This window comes from Sorex araneus, chromosome 1, assembly GCF_027595985.1.
Source record: "Sorex araneus isolate mSorAra2 chromosome 1, mSorAra2.pri, whole genome shotgun sequence".
Classification (NCBI taxonomy): domain Eukaryota; kingdom Metazoa; phylum Chordata; class Mammalia; order Eulipotyphla; family Soricidae; genus Sorex; species Sorex araneus.
The window spans coordinates 157246285-157267810 of NC_073302.1; the positions used below are offsets into that span (position 1 = coordinate 157246285).

The 21526-nt window shown below is 44.6% G+C and overlaps 1 protein-coding gene across 1 annotated transcript; it reads left to right on the forward strand.

Annotated features, from left to right (window-relative positions):
- Positions 1-19716: 19716 nt before the first annotated feature.
- On the forward strand, positions 19717-20892 carry SPZ1 (spermatogenic leucine zipper 1). Its single transcript, XM_004613219.2, has one exon. It carries the CDS (start codon positions 19717-19719, stop codon positions 20890-20892), a length of 1176 nt encoding a protein of 391 aa, XP_004613276.1.
- Positions 20893-21526: the final 634 nt, after the last annotated feature.

Sequence of the window (21526 nt, forward strand, 5' to 3'; positions counted from 1 at the left end):
GCAAGGAAAGTGCCTTAACTCTAATTCTTTCTGGATTAGGCATCTAGTCATAGGGCATATAAAGCATGTATATGTAATATATCAAAATATTATCATGTTAATAATATGTATGTCATCTATTATATATACCACACCTCTTAGTTACTTCGATTTTCAGTTAAACTCTCTATTAAGAAAATTCAATGGAAATGTTTTAAGCTTTGCCTCTTTAACTAAATTAAAATATGTAGTCTTTGAAAGAAATGTTTTTATTTTCTTTCAAAAACAAGTGGGTAAATCAAAGAAATATTTATTATGATCACTGTTCAACTTTTTATGAAAAAAAATTTTTTTTATCAGAAAACAACACATTCCTGTTCTTCTGCATACCAAGGAAAATCGCTCCAAGTTCTTTGGTTTTAAAACTCAATCCAAAAAACTTTCCATATCCTATTTCAAGTAAACACATTCAGGAAGGCTTGAGGTTGAAAAGAGGGGGCAGGCTAGAGAACCAAGAGAACCTAAGCTCTTTCCACTTACCTATTTAATCCATGGTAATTAATTTCCCAAGGGGGAGGGCCAGAGGGGAGCCCATTTCTGAAATAAAGCACTTTGTGTTATCTTATCTTTTAAAGGCCCTTTTAAAGAGAGTCCCTCTAAGTTCCTTTTCAATTCTCTTTATAAGATTTTCTTTGAAGTAAGTAAGCGATCTTTGGAGTTGATTGGTTTTAAAACCCCCACAGTTCATTTACTGCTGGAGAAACCAGAGTTTCCTGAATTGGAAAAAAGGTTTACAGGAGGCATATCACTGGAAAAGGTGTTTACATTGTTATGTTTAGGACAGAAAAGCCGGAAACTTTCTAAGATTTCACAGGAACATGATCAAGTTTACTTATTCCAGCTGCAATTTCAGCTGCAGAAAGAAAGTGTTTTAGGTTTAACAGAGGATTCTAAATGACTGAGAAAAGATAGTAAGATGTTCAAAGACCGGTTCACTTTTGTTTCTTTCTTTAATGCTAAAGGAACGGTATATACCAAACTTTGAAACCCAAAGTAGTTCAGAAACAGTTACTTTTTATTTTAAATATGAATTATGCAATATTTTCCTGATATAAAACAATAACTTTATTTTCCAGTTTTTGCCACCTGGTGATGCTCAGGGGTTACTCCTGGCTCTACATCCAGGAATCACTCCTATAGTGCTGGGGGAACAGACTTTATGTGATGTGGAGAATAGAACTGGGGTTGGGTGCATACATGCAAGGCAACTGGGTGATGCTCTGGGGCAATGCAGTGCCAGGGATTGAACCTTGGCCTCTGCCAGGCAAAGCTTGTGCTCTAGTTCTTTGAGCTATTACCCTGGCTTCTCCTTCTCAACATGAATTTGTTTCCTATGAGTCTTGCACATGGCCAATATTATTACCATTCAATAGTTAACATACTAATACTTGGTGTTTCACTCTCCTTGAAGAGATGGATACTTTGCATGTATGCAATCCCAATTCAATCTCTGGAACTGCAAGAACCCCGTATGTTCCATGACAGGCTGCACTTCAGCCAAAAAAGCAGTAGGCCTAAGTTTCTGTTACCCCCTCCCCAAAACATTCCTTGAGACTGTCCTTGCCCGAACCTGGAAATCCCCTAGACATCTCTAGCCAGTCCTATGATAAGTAGGATATCTCTGGACACAGCAGGTGGGCATGGCCAATTAGCTCACAAGGCTCGTGACTGCTTTGTCATAGTTCTTGGGAAAACTGGTCAACTTTGCTTATGTAACCATATGCGGATATAATGTTCCTTGGAACTAGAGTCGGGGTCTTTGTTACTCTACTGCAGGGGGTGAGGCTTGGACCCCAGCTTGAGCTAGCAATAAAGTTTCCTTTGCTTTCGCATTCTCACTTGTGGAACTGGTCTCTCTGCGATCAGGAAACCCAAACCCAGGTATAAATGCACCACATAATTGCTGCCCCTCCCACCCACTGATGGGAGTAGCCTTGGAGATCCCCAGCACAGCTGGGTGTGGCCCCTGTGGCCCCAGCACTGTCCTACTAGAGAGGCACTGCTGCCGGGTCCAAGCATGAAATTTTCTGGCCCAGTTGGCTGAGTAATGTTGGGAGTGGCCGCCCAAAACATCAATTTGGAAGACAATAATTAAGTAAATAAGTAAGAGTATTTCTAGGCTATTTGTCTCTTTTATTTTTATCTATTTTTTTAAGGTTATTTGTCTCTTTGCCGCAATCTTAGGTGTTTTTGATTGGGCCAGGAAGGAGTAGAACCATAATTTTTTAGTTGTTTATTTTGAAGGGAACAGCAAAAACTGCTGTGCTCAGGGCTTACTCCTGCGTCTATGCTTAGGAATCACTCCTGACTGTGCTCAGAGAATCATTCATACGTGGTGCTGGAGATTAACCTGGTTGAGCCACATGCAAGCCATACAATGGCCTTCCTTTCTGTACTAGCTCTCTGGCGTGAGAGGGCCAGAATTTTGTGCTGCCCTAGTCCAGGGTACATGTCCCAGAAGTGAACTGGAACAGTGGGTCAAGGATCAGAGCCAGAGAAGCGCTGTGCCAGAAGACTCAGCCTAGATAAAGAGCCAGGGTCAAGCTCCACCTCAGCCCCTGGCCTGCAACAATGGCGTGTAATCCTGGGGAGCAACTGTCTAGGGTTGATATAATCATCATCTCCTTACAGCGTATCAGTAGCAGTATAAAGAATAAAGGAAGGGCCTGAGACATAGCCCAATGGACTGAACACATGCTTTGGTATACCAGGGGCTGGTTTGATCCCTGGCACCTCTACAGGCACACATGGAGCACAGGGCTGGTTGTCGCTCTTGAGTACCCCAAAACTAAACCCCCACGTCTACCCAAAATAAATAAATAAATAAATAAATAAGTAAAGGGAAGGGCTGGCACGATAGTATAGTGACACCGTAATATAGTGGCACAATAGTATAGTGGGTAGGGCACCTGCTTTGCATGTGGCTGACCCAGGTTTGATCCCCAACATCCCATACGGTTCCCCCAAGCCACCAGGAGTGATCCCTGAGTGCAGAGGCAGGAGTAAGCCCTGAACACCGCTGGGTGTGGCTCCCAAGCAAAGAACAAAGGAAAAACCTGGATGTGCTCCCCTTGTTCTTCTGAACCACCCAAACTACCACAACACAATTGGGGAAGCAGAAACCTAGATAAAGCTATCTTTTCTAAAGTGGATTAAAAATACGTTTTAAAAAATGTAAACCTGAGTTCGGAGAGATGGGGCTGTAGCAGGGTGCTTGCTTTGTATGTGGCCTACCTGGTGTGTTCCCAGCATCCCATCTGGTCCCCCAAGCCCCGCTGGAAGTGATCCTTGAGTCAGAATCAAGAGTAAGCTCAGAGCACAAACAAACAAAAAACAAAATAGAAATCCGAGCCCAACTTGTTTTGGAGAGTATGGCTATAACAAAAAGTTATGTTTTGCTAATAGACAATATTTTATTATTATTTTTGGTTTGTGGCCATACCTGGTGGTGGACAGGGATCACTCCTGGCAGGACTTGGGGGGACATGTGGAGTGTCAAGGATCAAACCCAGGTTAAGTCCCTACTATAGTTCCGGTCCCCACTTGAACTACTTAAAAATTAATTACATAAATAAAAATGATATAAATAAAAATAATGGGGTCCGTAATAGTAGGGCTCAGGAGATATTCCTGACTGTGTTCAGAAATGACCCTTGGCAGTTGCGGGGGGACCATGTATAGTGTTGGGGATTAAGCTGAAGTAGGTCACATGAGAAGTGAGTGCATTAGATTATGCCCTGTTTGTACTCTCTCTCTCCCTCTCTCTCTCTGACCTAAATATTTTAAACTTTTATAAATAATAGTACATAGGCAGGGCCGGAGTGATAGGACAGCAGGGAGGGCATTTGCCTTGTAAGCGGCCGTCCTGGGTTTGATCCCGGCATCCCATATGGTCCCTCCACCACTGCTGGGAGTAATTCCTGACTACAGAGCCAGGAGTGACCAACCCCTGACCATCGTCAGGTGTGACCCACAAAGCAAAATAAATAAGTAAATCACTGTATCACTGTCATCCCGTTGCTCATCGATTTGCTCAAGCGGGCACCAGTAACGTCTCCATTGTGAGACTTGTTATTGTTTTTGGCATATCGAATACGCCAAATACGGCATATTGGTAGCTTTCCAGGCTTTGGCAAGTAAATTACTTTTAAAAATTTGAAAAAACAGTAAATAGGCATAATCCACACAAATGCTCTTTCAGCTCTTCTATAGTTTTAAGACTGGAAAACGGTCCCCATACCATACATATATACATACATACATATATACATATAGATATATCTATATATTGATACCTGTTTTCTAAGGCATGGTCTTCAGAATGGGTACTCTCGTGTCCTACCCAAGGTGCACACCGGTACATAGTAATGAAGAGTCTTTTCCAGATCCTTAACTCCTGGTGTGAGAAGCCGCAGATTCCTTAGTATGATCATAGAAAAGGAGGGAATGTAAGAAATAGCTAGCTCAGCTCTTCTCACCCTGGTCATAAAGATTGTAGGAGCCAGCTCTGGCCATAAAGGATATGTGACTTAACTAAGCTAATTGGTTGACAGTACCACTGGTGGGAAGCAGCTCTGGCCATGAAGGATATATGACTTGACTGAGCTAATTGGAGTCAATACACCAGTATCTTGTATCCTGTGTCTAGCTGATAAGATGCTTTGCTTTCTTGATGTATCGGAACTGGGAATGTCTTCTTAATTGGGAATGTTTTCTTGATATATTGCTCTTGTATGCCCTTGTTTATTTTGAAATGTTTGAACTTATTTTTGCCTTTGGAATTGTTTTTCTTTGAACCTGCTCCTCGGGCCTGCATGCCCAGGATGGCTATATAAACCCTTGGCTGTAAGCACTCAGGGTCGAGCTCCGACCTGCTAAGTCAGGATGCCTCGGCCCCAGCTAGCTGGAATAATAAAATCTCGATGTGTGGTTTGCATTCCTGCTGGACTCTTGTCTCTCTGGATACTGAGGGATGGTCTCGGTCCTAACACGAGCTGTGCTCTCTCATGACTTCTTATCACTCTCCTTTTTCACCTCTTCACAATACTACCCCCACCCAGTGGCTTTGAGATGATTTTCCCCAAACATGCTGCATGTTAGTGCCCATCTGCAGCTACCTGGTCTTGACATTTTTATGGTTAGAAATTTTAGTTATGTTTGCCTGACACCTTCTGGTCAAAACCAGAAAGTGCAGCCAAGTGAAATGGGGTTTGGAGGCTAGGGCCACAACATGCTGTGATGCTCTAGAACCATTCCTGGGGGTGCTCTGGGGACTGCACTGCGGATGGAGCTGGGTTGCTCACGCAAGGCAAGCGCTTTAGTCCCAGGAGTGTTTCTCCAGGCAGTGGAAAGTTTTTATTTAATCTTTTTTTTTTTTTCTACCTAGCACAGTGAGTAGGGCGTTTGCCTTGCACGTGGCTGACCCAGGTTCGATTCCTCTGCCCCTCTCGGAGAACCCAGCAGCAAGCTACCGAGAGTATCCTGCCTGTACAGCAGAGCCTGGCAAGCTACCCGTGGCGTATTCAATATGCCAAAAACAGTAACAACAAGTCTCACAATGGTGCCCGCCTGAGCAAATCGATGAGCAGTGCGATGACAGTGATACAGTGATACCTTTGAAACAACATTGTGTACACAAAAGGACATTGACATCTTCATGGACATTTTATATGAACCATTGTGATGCAAAAATATTTTGAAAAATACTTTAACCATGTTGGGTGTAGCTCTGCAGTAGAGTTTTAAGGCTCTGAGTTTCATCCTTGACAACACAAAAATCAAAGCCAAAAAGTTTAACCAAGGGGCTGGAGTGATAGCACAGTGGGTAGGGCATTTGCCTTGTACGAGGCCAACCCAGGTTCGATTCCCAGCATCCTATATGGTCCCCTGAGCACCGCCAGGGGTAATTCCTGAGTGCAGAGCCAGGAGTGACCCCTGTGTATCGCTGGGTATGACCCAAAAAGCAAACAAACAAAAAAAAAGTTTAGCCAAATTACTTTGTAAGATTAAGAAAAATTCTTATATAATAACACAATTTAATATTACTAACCATGGTAACTTTGAGTTCTGTTAAATTTTAATTGTAAAATAAATTGAAATTGAAATGTCAGTAATTATGCACAGGAAGCTGGAGCGATAGCACAGGGGGTAGGGCATTTGTCTTGCACGCGGCTGACCCGGGTTCGATTCCCAGCATCCCATATGGTCCCCTGAGCACCGCCAGGAGTGATTCCTGAGTGCAGAGCCAAGAGTAACCCCTGTGCATTGCCGGGTGTGACCCAAAAAGCAATATATATATATATATGCACATATTTACCGCAAATAAAGAAATTTTGTTTTTTTTAAAAAATGAGTTTATATACATATTAGGACAAAATTCTGATTGTAAGTCAGTTCAAGGATAAAAGGAAGTGATATAATCTCCCCACTGTAGGAGGTTTTATTGGGGGAAGAACTGCACCTGGGAGCGTGCTCTGTCTAGGATCCAGGGTGGGGGGGGGCTCATCCTCAGCTCACCCCCAGCTCCAAGAGAAGTTCCCTGTGTCTGTTCAGTGGGTAATGTGCAAACCAAAATGACTCCAGAGTCTCATTCCACTGGGCTTGCTTTAAAAAATGATGTAACAGTTAAATGTAGGTCAAAATTGATATGCAGGAATTATATCCTATGAATTTAAATGAAATTTGATGAGAACTTTCAGTTGTCAAGCCAGAGATATGTGAGAAAATACATACTTTTGGTTTTGGTTTTGACCTACACCCCAAGCTCAGAGGCTACTCCTGACTCTCAGGGAGTGACCCCTGGTAGTGCTGGGGGTTCATATGTGGTGTCAGTGGTCAAATCAGGGTCAGCCTTACGCAAAGCAAATGCCTTAACTGCTGTACTGTCTCTCTGACTCAAAAGTGTACATACTTTGGGGGCTGAGTGATAGTACAGAGGGTGGGGCATTTCCTTTTCAGGCAGTTGACAAGGGTTCAATCCCCAGCACTCTATGTGATCCCCCAAACTAGCAAGGAGTCATCCCTTAGCACAAAGCCAGTTGTAACCCCTGAGAACTTCTGGGTGTGGCTCAAAAAAAAAAATAAACAAAACTACAAACAAAAAAAAACTACACACTTTTTTTTTTTCCTTTTTGGGTCACACCCGGCCATGCACAGGGCTGACTCCTGGCTCTGCACTCAGGAATTACCCCTGGCAGTGCTCAGGGGACTACATGGGATGCTGGGAATCGAACCCGGGTCGGCTGTGTGCAAGGCAAACACCCTACCCACTGTACTATTGCTCCAGCCCCAAAACCACACAATTTTAAAAACAGCTTTTGTATGGAATACGTTCACAACAATTTGACTATTAATCTAAAACAGTACTACACTTAGAATCCTCCCATGTGATGAGAGAAGGGAAGTATAAGCTATGGAATTCAGCGTGGTTGAGGCGCTTGATGAGAATTTTATCTTTTGCTCTGTGCTGGGACTAGAATGAAATCCTTAAGTCAGCCCCTCAGATAAGGAGCTGAGAAGGTCTAACCCTCTCTAGCTCTGGCTTAGACCAACACTGTGGCTGTGAGCCCAGGGCTCCAGGGTGAGATTAGAGGGGACATGAGGCTTCAGGGCAAGGCATAGGGTCATAAATTCGCAGAAAACATGAGACTCCAGGAAAAGCCCAGAGAAGCAGGCTCAGACCCGAGGAAAGAACTAAGGAATGTAGAAGTCTGCACTGAGCTGGATTCAACCAGATATAGTTTATTTAAAAATAATAATTCTGACATGCACATCCAGGAAAAGAGATAAATATTTCTATTATTTGGGTGTATCTCTCTCTCTCTCTCTCTCTCTCTCTCTCTCTCTGCTGAGGATTGAACCCAGGACCTGCTCACATAATGCATAGCAAGTTGGATCTCTCTTATAAATATGTAAACACATGCCCAACACTCCCCACCCTGATCCCCGGTCCCAGTCCTTCTCTCTACCAGCCCACAGAATGTTCAGATGACTTTGGAATGAAGAATTCATTCATTTTTTTCCACAGTTCATTATTTATTTGAGCTTCTTTTTCAAAACAGCTATCTTGGCTGAAACTTAGATGACCCAAGACTTGGCATCTTCCTTACAGAATAAGAATCCCTCTAACTCAGGGGAGCTCTCTAGCTTGTTTTGTTGTTGTTGTTTTGGTTTGGGAGTAGTGCTAAGGGCTTACTCCTGACTGTACTCAGAGGTCATATGTAGTGCCAGGGATTGAACTGGGGTCAGCTAAGTGTGTAAACCAAGCACCTAACTATCTCTCTGGTCCCCAAACTCTATTTTGTGACACCACTTTCCTGCTTCATTGTCCTCCTCCACCAGTCTGACAAACTGCCAGTGTTCTACCATGAAATCTTTGCTCATTTTTAACTAAGAGAAACCAAACAAGGTCAGCACAAGTAAAGAACATTCGAAGAGCTCGGGAGATGGCTTGGGGGTCAGGGACACATGCCTTGCATGCACAAGGACCCAAGTTCAATTCCCAGTACCACACATCCCGCCCCAACACCATCAAGTATAACCCTAGAAGCCCCCAGCACCACAGGGCCCAAGCAGCACCGCATTTCCAGTCCCGAGCCTGGAGTAAAGCAGTTGGTTGACTAAGTATCCCAGGGAGAGACCCCCAGGCCACCTGAGCACTGAGTCACTTTTGTGTGTCTCCCCAAAAGAACCTTAAAATTCAATCCCATTTAAAATCTATAAAAACATCTCCTACACCTGCGGGCCTTACCCCTCCCTTTGCTCTGTCCTCACTGCTGCCCACTCCAGTCTCCATCACCTGATCTTCAATAGTACCTTGGGAATGTCCAGCTGCCTTACTAGGTAGTGATAACTTCTGAATTTTCTGCAGTGGGGGTGGGGGTGGGGGGGTGTGCTTCTGTCCCTACACAGAAAAAAATGATAGGCGGTGACTTGGCAGCACATTATGTATACATTTAACAACCACTAGAGGGGAAAAAGGGGATTTCGGGTTGTCAGATCATCAGCAGATTACCAAAAGAAGATTTGGATGAATCCAAGATACAAATAAGAACATGAATCACCTTCAGGAATTTCTTTGAGCTTCAAGCTGCAATCAAAGGGCTTGAAGGAGTAAATTGAATGCCACTGTCACACCCACTTATTGTTTTAGGCCTCGATGAATGTGAAGAAAAGGAATGTGAAGAAGTAGGATAAAATAGGAAGGCACAAGAACTCCCTGGAAATAGTACCAGGTTTGTGTGAGTGTGAGTGTGACTGTGTGTGTGTGTGTGTGCGTCTATGTGTGTGTGTGTGATCTCTAGCATTGCTGGAACTAACTGAACTACCCTTGGGAATGCCAGGGGCCACGTGGTACTGGGGTCCAAACCAAGGCCTTCACATACAGGGCATGGACTCTACCACCCAAGCACAATCCCATCCCCTACAAAGACTTTTGTAAAACTTTGTAAGGTGGTGGGGGTTAGGGGGCTGGGAGAAGCCTTAAATAAAGTCAGTCTATTTAAAAAGACAGAATCTGAATTGCAAAGCATTTGGTTTTTTTGCCTTTAAAGTAAGCTAGGGACAGGAGAGATAGCGCAAAGGATGGGAGCACAAGCTCTGTATGTGGGAGCCCTGGGTTTAATCACTGGCGCAGCTCGTCTTCTGAGCACTGCCAGAAGAAATCCATGAACACTGAACTGAGAGTAACCCCCAGGACCCACCAGGCAATGGCTCCAAAACCAAAAAAGAAATAAAAGAAAATGCACTGTACTGAGAGGACATTTACAGCTAGAAGCACAGACTGAACTGAGCTCACTGATCTCAGTGACCTAATCAAACATTGTCAAAAATGTCTAAAGGCATAGCGAGTTCTCTTGCTCACAACGAAAACGAAATGCAATTTTTGAGCAACGGCATTGTGCAGCTGGAAAACCTGGCAAGTAACCAGATGGAGAAGTGAAAAACAGATGACAGATGGCTCACTCACAAATGGAAACTTTGCTAACAAGAGTTGAAAAGATAAAGACCGTTCCTGACCCAAACCGGTGCTGAGCTGCTAGCTCGACATGGCTGAAAAAGAGAGAAATTGAAAGACAAACCTTGCGTACTGCTTAAAACCCAAGCACTCTTTCAGAGAAGCCGTTCCAGGAAAAACAGGAAAAGTAAAAATGTCAGCTACAGAACGGGTAAAATTCTAGAAGTGGAAAATCCAGTATGTGTAGGACAAAGCATAGAAAACAAAGGGCTAGAGAAATTACAGGGGCCAAGTTACTTGTCTTGCACACAGCTCACCCTGGTCTGATTCCTGGTGCCACATATGGTCCCTTGGCACCACCATGATAAGCTCCTTATGCCCTGTACTAACTCTGACTCCAAGACATCATTCTCGCCATTGTAGGGTTTGACAAGGATAAAAGACAATCAGTGCAAACATTGATTATGCTAGGTAGAGAGGAAAATGACAACTAAGCAGAGTCAAGGCAAGGTCATGGAACTCCACTTCGCCTGTGACGGTGAAGAAGGGAGTGCTAGGGGGGTGGCATGTGGACAGAGACTCAGTGGAGAAAGAAAGTCTGTAGGAAAGGGCTGAGGGGTGGGTCAGGAACAGGATGGGCATCTAGGTGACCAGCAGGAATTTCAGGCAGGGAGAACAACAGGTTAGAAATAAGGAACTGGGGGGTAAGAGCAGAGAATATCCTGCGTTCCCCTGTACCAAGAGGGGAGGTTCTGGTCAGAGAATCAGGCAATGATGAGAGAGGATATTGGAGGGGCAGACTCCTGTTAGAACCTACTGTCCACTGTACATTATGCCAGAGGTTAAGCCTTAGGACCAAGAGATAGCTCAAACGGCTGAGTGCAGACTTTGAATGGGAAAGATCCGGGTTCAATTCCCAGCACTGTGTAGGCCCCCAAGCACCACCAGGAGTAAACTCTGAGTACCACCACCCAGCATAGCCCGACCACATCCTCATCCAAAAAGAGAAAAAAAAAGATACTTTAGATAACAATAAATAGGTTGCCATCATGTGTTGAGTCCTTTCTACATGTCAGATAAAGTAATAAAAACTTTACTAAGATTTTCTCTCACTTGATCCTCATACATATGAACTATTCCAATTTTGTAGATGAGGAAATTGAGTCATTTGGAAAAGGAATTTGCCTAAAGTTAGTAAACAGTCAAGTTGCCATAGGTGCCCATACGAACTCAAATCCCTAACCTGCTTCTTTTGTGGGAAGCATTGGGTAGGGATTGGGTTATGCCATGCAGTGCTCAGGGCTTACTCCAGGCTCTGTGCTGAAGGATCACTTCTTGCTGGGCTCAGGGGATCAGTTGTGGTCCTGGGGATTGAATGTGGGTTGTGGGTCGTGTCGTCTGTATGCAAGGCAAATGTACCCCATGTACCCCATGTACCATCTCTCTATAGTCCTGAGAAAACTCCACTTTAAACCACCTTAAAATTCCATCAATCTGCTACCCTAAAATCTAGTGTACCCTGAAAAACACTCATCAGCAGGGACCACAAAATGGATTTGTTTGTTTTAGTGTCACACCCAGTAGCACTCAGGGCTTACCCCTGAGTCTGCACTCAGGAATTACTTCTGGTGATACTCAGGGCACTATAAGGGATGCCCCAGGTTGAACCCCTGTCTTTTGTGTGCAAGGAAGTTCCCTTACCCACTGTACTATCTCTCCTGTCCAGGAACCTCAGTATTGTTTACAATTTTTAGCAGACGAAGGCATGAAAAGAGTCAACAACCTTTCCCAACCAGTAAACATAAAACAGTCTTCGATGGCAAAGAAAGTATCCTCAAGCCCAGGTCCCTGAGCTGCTCACACAGAAGGCAGTTTCCAAAGAGCTCCGTGAAAAATCAAAACAAAAATATGCCCAGAGTTATGACATGATGAAATATAGAAGACGTCTCTCAAAATTCCATCTGGAGATGTCAGAAACCCCTAGCCCAGTCTGGCAACTCAGAGATAAACAGAACATCATTAGTTGTGGAGCAGCAGTGGTCCAAGCTAGTGGTATAATGCAGAGCACCTACAAAACTCCGTTCGCAGAGCTTTCTCTCCTGCCCTTCTCGCTGGAGCCCTGCCTTGCTTCTTTGCAACTTGAGCTCCGCGCCCACACTTCAGAGCCTTACACTGTCCTTCCATGCAACACCAGCAGCCACGTCAATAACAGCAGCAAAGGGAGGAGAGAAAGTAACAAGAAAGTTTTGTTGTTGTTTTTTTTTAAAAAAAAAAATGTTTGTTCGGGGGCTGCATCGGCTGTGCTCAGGACTTACTCCTGGCTCTGCACTCAGGGATCACTCCTGGAGAGCTCAGGGGATCCATGGGGATCCCTGTGCATGGGACATGTACATGTGCATCACCTGTGCACTGCTCTGACTCCAATAACAGGGTTTTAAAGGATTTTTTTACTTTTTTTTTCTTTTTTCTTTTTGGGTTACACCTCGCAATGCACAGGGGTTTCTCCTGGCCCGTGCACTCAGGAATTACTCCTGGCAGTGCTAAGGGGACCATATGGGATGCTGGGAATCGAACCCGGGTAGGCCGCATGCAAGGCAAACGCACTACCCACTGTGCTATCGCTCCAGATCCTTGGTTTATTTTTGGGTCACACTCAGAGGTATTCAGGGATTACTCCTTGCTCTGTGCTCAGGGATCTCTCCTGGTAGGGGGACCATATATGGTATTGGGTATCAAATTGGTTGCATGCAAGACAAGAGCCTCACTCCTGTCTCTATGGTCAGGGATCAGTCCTGGTGAGGCTTGAGGACCATAAAGGGTGCTGGCCATTGAGCCCGCTTCAGCCACATGCAAGGGAAGCCCCCTACCCACTGAACTATTGCTCCAGCCGCCTCCACAAAAGGTTTTTAAGCAACTTCTTGTGATACTTATGACAGTAGTGTACAGGACGACACAGACAGGAAGCTAAGCGACCTGGGAATGGGATGAAGGGGGAAGGAGAGAGATGAGTGGTTAGGTGAAGCGTGCATGAGCCTTCGGGTATCTCTGCCACCATGCCAGTGAGTGGTCCCTGAAGACATACATGCTCATGTGGTGCTTCGCATCTCGTTTACTGCTGGAACCCCGGGTTGTAAAGGGAAATACTCGAGCACAGGCACAGCCAGTTCCCCTTCCGCCCAGACACCCTGTGCTCTCGCTTATTAAAGACCCGTGCCTGCTGGTGGCTCTATTAGCAAAGGGGGTGCCCTGGGCTGCTCCTCTCCTGATCTTGGCACTCCAGCGTCCTTGTCCTGGTCATGCCACTTATTCATCGCCTGCTGGGACTCCTCTGATGACACTCAGACTAGGATGATTGCCACCCACCTCAGCCTCGAGGAGAGGCATAGATGGGCTTGAGCTCAGCTTCTAGCAGAAATTAAGGCTTAGGGGGAAGGATTGTGCAGTTTGCAGATGTTTCACGGGGCTCTGACCACATTGTACAGACCCATCCTGAACAGGGTCACTGAACTAACCGTCAGTGAATTAGGACATACTCAATTTTCCAGATATATTTTTCCACATGAATATGAATTGTTGCAGAGTAGCAATAATAATGGTACTCCAAAAAGCCAGGGTGGGGGGCGTGTTTGTAGTGGTAGGTGCTGTCACCCCCGACCCCCACTCTATCTCTATGAGGTGAACAGTTGTTTTTTTTTTCCATTTGTTCTGGGCCACACCAGGTGGCTCTCAGGGCTTACTCCTGTCTCTGTGCTCAGGGATCAGCCCTGCTGAGGCTCGAGGGCCATACGGGGTGCCAGCCATTGAACTCTTGTTGGCTACATGCAAAGAAGCTTCCGGCTCCAGCCCCCTCCACAAGGAGGTTTTTGAGGAACTTCTTGAAGTGCTGAGCAAAAAGGCAATATCTGGTGGTTGGAAGAGTGAGGAAAGAGAACTGGTGTTCAGCTCTTTGCTTGAAAAGAGAAAAGAGGGCAAACATGAGCAGGAGGCTGGGGGAGGATGCAGCGTTCTTTCCATTTTGTAGAGCTTTCAGCCTGTATAAACGAAGCCAGGAAGAAGTTGGTGTCTCAGGAGGGGAAGAAGGCCTGGCCTCCAGGGCCGTGATGAGAAAAGGGAGACAGACGGAGGGACTTGGGGGCCGGAGCGATAGTGTGGTGGGTAGGATGCTCACCTTGCATTTGGATGATCCTGGCACCTTACATGGTGCCCCAAATCCTGCTAGGAGTAACCCCTGAGCACTGCCGAGTGTGGTCCAGAAACAAAACAAGACACAAAAAGATGGAGGGAGTCAACAGAACTGAAATCTACCATACAGAGACCGGCTCCTTTCCTGTGTCTTAACCATTTCTCAGGTCTGTCTCAGGGTTTGCCTTTTTGCTTTAGAGATAAAAGTCTGTCTCTAGAAATAAAAGAAACAAGGTAGAATTGATGGCCAAGAAATATCATAGTGAAGATGAATAATTTACAGCAGCCAAGTCCTCTGCAACTCACTTAAAGCAGTTACAGAATCATCAGTCATATTAATTGCCAAAAACGCCCGAAGGCGAGGTCTGTCCTGGCAGTCTGTCTTCAGCGTCTCCTCGGCAGTGTCTGCAACAGCAGCCGGAAGCTGCCAGGTCTCACCGGGCAAGCAGTGAATTCCAACTGAAAACCAGAGTGAGCAAAGCTAGAGATCAAAAGTGGAGACATGATTGTTCTTGAGCATACTGTGTTGAGCACTGAAAATATGCTGAGAAGTTTCATGTGCGTTTACTGCATAAGAAGGGCTTCTCTGAGAGGAGGGGAAATGCTAATTACCAAGGTTATAGCATCATTTCATCATCTCTATGCATATCACATCATCAACTTGAAAAGCTTAAGCTTCCTCCTCTTGTCTAACAACTTTAGAAATATAAATGAATGAGAAATAAATACATAATTATTTTTTAAATGCTGGGGAGAGGTTTTTGTTTCTCAAACTCAACTTTACATGGAAATATAGTGGAAGCATTAAAAAGTAATGATACAGGGGGATTGAGTGACAGTACAGGGGGTGGGGCATTTGCCTTGCATGTAGCTTGGGTTTAATCTTGGGTTTAATCCCTGGGACCCCCATATGGTTCTTTGAGCAACCTGAGAGTGATACTTGAGCATAGAGCTAGAAGTAAGGCCTGAGCACTCTCAGGTGTGACAGTCCCATGACCCTCCCCCAAAAGCAATGCTGCAAGGCCAGAGAAGAGACTCAAATGGATGAGCCCCTGCTTTACATATAGGAGCCCCGTTTTTATTCCTGGATATCACAGTCCTTCAGAGTCTCTTGCCCCCACACCTGGCTGTCTTCATTGGGGCCCCTGGGAGGGAGGCGGGTTGAGTTTGCCTCCCCACCCCGAACAGAGCCCCGGCAGCAGAAGACCTATGGAACCCAGCCACAGCCATGCTCAAGGCCACTCTCCACACATTTGGATAAGCCTCATGCATGAAGGAACTCTCAGAGGAACCCAGGTGTGTGGGACCCGGGGCTGAGATCTTCATGCCTGCTTGGATCAGGACCGGGCCTCTTCCACCCAGATCCCCCATTTTCCATTACCTTGGCAGTCACACCCACAAACTGCCCCCGGCACCATGTAATCCCATCAATGGCCAAGATCAAGAGACTATAAAACAAAGCTCTTATAGCCTAGTTCTCCCTCTTGGAGAAACTGGCAAGGTACCAAGAGCATCCTGCCCACACGGCAGAGCCTGGCAAGCTCTCTGTGGCATATTCGATATGCCAAATACAGTAACAATGATGGGTCTCATTCCCTTTACCCTGAAAGAGCCTCCAACGTGGCACTGCTGGGAAGAACGAGTAAAGAGAGGCTGCTAAAATCTCAGGGATAGGACGAATGGTGACTTTACTGGCGCCCGCTTGAGCAAATCGCTAATGAATGGGATGACAGTGATACAGTGATACAGTGATCACAGTCCTTCAAGCACTACTCAGAATAGCCTGCCCCTCCAACACCCCCACCCCCGCCAAAAAAAACCCAAAACAATTAACAATGTCTCTAGATCGTTTTCCAGTTTTCTAGACTATCTTCAAGTTTAATTGTCCCAATACTGTCTTTTTTCCCTTTAGTTTTTGGGCAGGGCTGAGGACTGAGCCCAGGTCCTCATGTAAGTATGTTTATTGCTGAGCTAAACCTCCCTGTATAATACAGCTCCCTAAAAACAATTCTATCTTTATTTATTTATTTTTGTTTTGCTTTTTTTTTTTTTTGCTTTTTGGGTCACACCCAGCAATGCTCAGGGGTCACTCCTGGCTCTGTACTCAGGAATTACCCCGGCCGTGCTCAGGGGACCATATGGGATGCTGGGAATCGAACCCGGGTAGGCCGCATGTAAGGCAAACGCCCTACCCACTGTGCTATCACTCCAGCCCCTAAAAAAATTCTATTTTTTAAAAAAAATTTTGAGTCACACCTGATGGTGCCCATGGGACCATATGGAGTGCCAGGGCTGGATGTATGAAAGGTAAGTTGCGCTACCTGTTCACTAGACTATCCTCAAACCCTCTAACTATAGATATGTGTGTATATGTTTATATAGAGTATATATATATAGTTATATATACTATAAAATATATATTATGTATATTATGTATAAAACTATATGTATATAGTTTTAGGGACACAGCCAGTGGTGCTCAGGGATTACTTATAGCTCTGTGCTCAGGAATCATTCTTGGCAAGGTGCAGGGGACCATATGTGGTACTTGAGATTGGACCCTGTTGGCTGTGTGCAAGGCAAGCCTACCTGCTTTACTGTCTCTTGGGGCACCCTCTGTTCATAGTTTTTGTCAGTCAAAATGCTTTTGTGTTCTGTTGTCAATGTTAAATAGCCAGTTTCATTGACTTTGAAAACCTGCTCTTCTATAACCCTGTTTCTGGATGACACTTAACAGTACTCCAATTGTTCCATTACTTATTTATTTTGGGAGGATTTGGAGTTAGGGGAGCTACACCTGGCCACGCTCAGGGGCTACTTCAAGCTCTGAGGTACTACTCCAAGCCAGAAATTCTTGGAGGACCACGTGGCATCAGGGATTGGACTAGGGTTGCCTGCATGCAAGGCTAGCACCTTAACCTCTAATATCTCTCCAGCCCAATAATAGTGTTTTAAAACTTCCTGCAGACTCCTTATCTACAGAACCTGTCTTGCTTAAAAGTTCAAGCTAACACACTAACACACTAGGCTTGGACTCTAATTTCAGCTTTGATAGCTGGAATTTTATATAAATTTAGATAAGTCATAGAAACTCTCAGATCTGGGGGAAAAAAAGAGTGTAGGTGAAAGTTTCTCTGAAGTTCCTTGGTTTTCCAGAGTTCAAGGTTAAAAACAAAACAGAAGAAACAAAACAAAAATTAAAAATCCTAAAAAAAAAAAAAAAGAATAATTTAGAATAATTTCTAAACCCCACATCACCACCTGGTGGTCAAAGAGAAGAGTACATACAGCTGATAAATGTTAAGGGACACATACAGCTGAATCTGATTTTCAGGGAATATCTCTTGTCCTGGCTGCACATTGTATTGGTCGTTATGTCTAATATCTGCATGGAATAACTCATGTTTTTTTTGTGAAACAAGTAGTTTTTATTGAAGGAAACTTACTTTGATGTGAGGGGAAAGAGGAAGCGTTCAAGAGAGAACACGAACCTCTCCATAGTGCAAAAAGCAAGCAAAGGGACATAAAGGTGAAAAAGCAAGATACATATTCAAGGAAGAGTGCAGGATTGAAGAGGATGTCTTCATAGAATCATTTGTGAATGTGATTATTCTAATCCTTGAACAGTTACAATTAGTTAGCCATTTTTCGTCAGACTAAACAAAACTACCAAGTAACTAGAACATTTGCACAAAATAAAAACCTGCCCTTCATATCAAACAATTTTATCTTATCAATATTATTTGTGCATATTTTATAAAGGAAATAAATGGTAACATTAAATAATAGCTCTAAAACAATATAAATGAATCATTACTTACATAAGCACATAGTTGAGAGAGTGATTTAATAAGTATACTTGAGAGAAGAGAGAACATCTTCTACTGTTTTTGAGTCACATTTGGCGACCTCAAGGGCTTCTCCTATTCAGTATTTGGGGGTCACTGTCAATGGTGCTCAAGAACACATGCAGTGCTAGGAACCTAACCTGGGGCTTCTGCTTGCCAAACAAGAACCTCTTTCTAGTAAAATGATTCTAACATAAATAAAAGGAATGAGAGAAACAGGAAACCACCATTAGATCATAACCATAATAAACCTTACAGGCAGATCTGCTTTTGTATACCAAAATCATACTGAGGAGAAAATCATACAGAGGATATTTCTAGACTCAAATTATTATTCATAAAATATTTGTTAGTTACAAATGGTAAGATAATAATTTTATCCTGGAAACCAGTATGGCAGATAGCATCTTTTTGGGTGAAGGGATTAAGTCGAAACCAACAGTGCTCAGGGCTTATTTCTGATTCTGTGCTCAGGAATCACTCCTGGCAGTGCTCAGGGGACCATCTGCAATGCCAGGGCTTCAGTCAGGGTGACACCTGGGGATGCTCAGGGGTTACTCCTGGTGGTACTCAGAGGACCATATGGGAGACTGGGGATCAATCCTGGATCCACTGCGTGCAAGACAAGTGCTGCACTATTATTCCAGCCCCAGGGCTGAGATGTTTCGAATGCTTTAGATCAGTATTTCTCAGTCACTCCCCTATGAGTCTCCAGGATATTCCAAGGTCACAGATAAAAATCTCATAAGTGGGAAGGGCCATAGAAGGAGACTAGGGGACAGTCCCTAAGGCAGTGGGAAGAGACTGCTTTAGACAAGTGGTGTTTTGAACAAGTTGATGAGAAATGCTGGAAAGGAATGAATCATGGGATATAAATGATTCAGGAGCAAGTTAACCAAGTCTCTCTCAAAGGACCCTGCACTCAGACCCAAGACCAGTTCTCAGTTGGAATTACACTGTTAAGGAATCTTTCAGCTCTTTTCACTGCACTAGAAAAGTTTTAACGGGAAGTCTCCTCTCAAGCTCCACACCCTGAGGCCCACTCATCATGGCCAAATTCGTTTGGAGAGCTTCTATTTTGGAGGGTGGACACTCAGCAGTATTGGGGTAACTTCCGGCTCAGTGGTCAAAGTCCAAGAAACCATGTGGTACTAGGGCTGAGCCCAGTCTCCCTGCTCATGCCACGCTTATGCTCACTCTGTTTGGCTCTCTCCAGCCCAGCACCCATCAAGGTTGGGCTGGTGAATAGTGGGAAGGAGTGAGGCAGGGAGAAGTCGGGGGCAGGGAGGATGAGAAAGTCCTCCTAGCGGGGATTCCGCAGTCACTGAGTGAAGGGTTAAGACCCTTCTATTATGACACGGAATGACACTGCAGTGAGAGTAGGTTTCAAGGACCGTGACAGAATAAACACCCAGCACCTAGGGGTCAGGCAGCCCCTAGCTGAGGACCAGAAAAGAGATGGAGTCCTAAATGCTGGGTCTCTTTTCCTCCCTCCCTCCCTCCCCCCACCCCACATTATCTTAGATGTCACCTTCCACCTCAACATCCACCTGCTGTAACTTCTGAACCAGGCCCCTGCCGTCGGCTTAATTCCATCATCTTCCAATGTGTACAGAGGACCGCCCTGCTCCTTCCTGAAATCTCTTCCACCTTCTTCGTGCCCTGAACAACCGTCCCAGCACCGGCGTGGAGATGGAAGTGCCCACACTCTCCATCACTCTCAATCCTCCCACTGACGTCCCGGAAGAGTGCATGGATCCTGGGATCCTTGTTGCCATCATTGAACTGGAACCGAAAATTGCTGGCATGTGCCATCATCACAACCCTGTCTGTCCCTCCAAGAAGAATGGCTGTCCAGCCACGGAAAACCAGGTCCACCTGAAGCTGGAAATCCTCTTGAAAGAACTCTCACATATTCTCCAGGCTGTGGCCTCTTATCCAGACACAGGTGATAACGAAGTGAAGGCCAAAGTATGGGAAAATGTCTGCTGCTGCTCTTCCAGAAGTGTTACCGAGGGCGACTCCTCCCTTGAAGAGAAGCTCAAAGAACCTGAGAAGTTAAACAAAGTGTTTGTGAACAACCTTACTTCTGTAGAAAAAGAGAAGAATCAGAAGAAGCAAGAAAGAATGTGGAAAAGCCGAAACACCAAGGATGCAAAACATGGTCATGCCAAGCATTCGGAAAGCGATTCAGAACCCATAAAAGCCCTTAACGAAGCTCAAGTAAGCAAGATGAAAACAAAGCACAAACCCTCAAGTGACCTCGAAGACAAGAACTGCATTACTCATAGCACGGAGCAGTTACTGCAGGAGGTAGAAGAGTGGTGTGTCCAGCACACAGAACTTAATGAACTCATCAAGTCCTATCAGAAAGCTCAGGAAGACATTGAAACGTCCGCTAGCAACCAGGATGCCCCAAATCCGAATCAGGAGTCAGCCCAGCTGGAAGAGGAGGTCAAGAAACTGAAACAAGAAACCTACTCGCTGAATCTGTTTGCAACACTGCTGGACAATGAATGCCGGATCTTAAAGCAGAGAATAGAGCTTTTCAAAGAACTCAAACATCATCATCATCATCCACACCACCATTCACATCATCATCCGCATCATCGGCACAATAGGGAAGAGAAACTACTGCAGAAAAGTCCAGAACTGAACAAGAAGGAGCACACACCGTCAGAAACAGAGAAGAGAGAAACCTGTCATCATAAACTGCATGACACCAAGGGCGCCTATCAGAAGAAAGAGAAAGTCTGCACAAGCCTGGACTTTTGTTGTAGTAAGAAAGCTTGCAACAACCGCTTGAATCTGCGCATTGCAAGAAAAGTCTTATGGGGAAGGAAAAAACAACACAGCAATCCAAAATAGAAAATACCAAAAGTGGAAGAAAAGGCAATTTTCCCCCCAAAATAATTTAACTAAAAGATTAACACATTATTCATTGCCTCAGTTGTAAATGTAAGTTCGGTTTTTAATGACCTTTAATGGAGATGTCAGGTTTATGACTCTGCCATATGCTCATGTTGTGTAGCTATTAGATAGACATCCTGGGATCTTCAACTAACATGAGATACTTGAGGTCAAATTAAGTCAAGTTCTAAATTAAAAATGAATAAATAAAGGAAAGGATTTTTTTCTTTAATCATTACTTGGGGTGAGAAGTCCAAGGAGAATGATGCAACAGATTATTACTGAAAATTTTAAAGTCTATTTTTAGAGGTTGGACCACACCTGGCTCTGCGCTCATGAATCATTCCTTGTAGTGTTTGGGGGACTATACTTTATTCTGGAGAGTAAACCAAGGTCTGCTGTGGTCAAGGCAAGTGCCTTAGCCCTCTACTATCTCTCCAGCTCCAACATGCAATTTAATTTTATTTAAAATTTTTTCAATTTGGGAGCTGGAGGGATAGCACAGAGGGTAGGGTGTTTGCCTTGCACGTGGTCGACCCAGGTTCGATTCCCAGCATCCCACATGGTCCCCCGAGCACCGCCAGAAGTGATT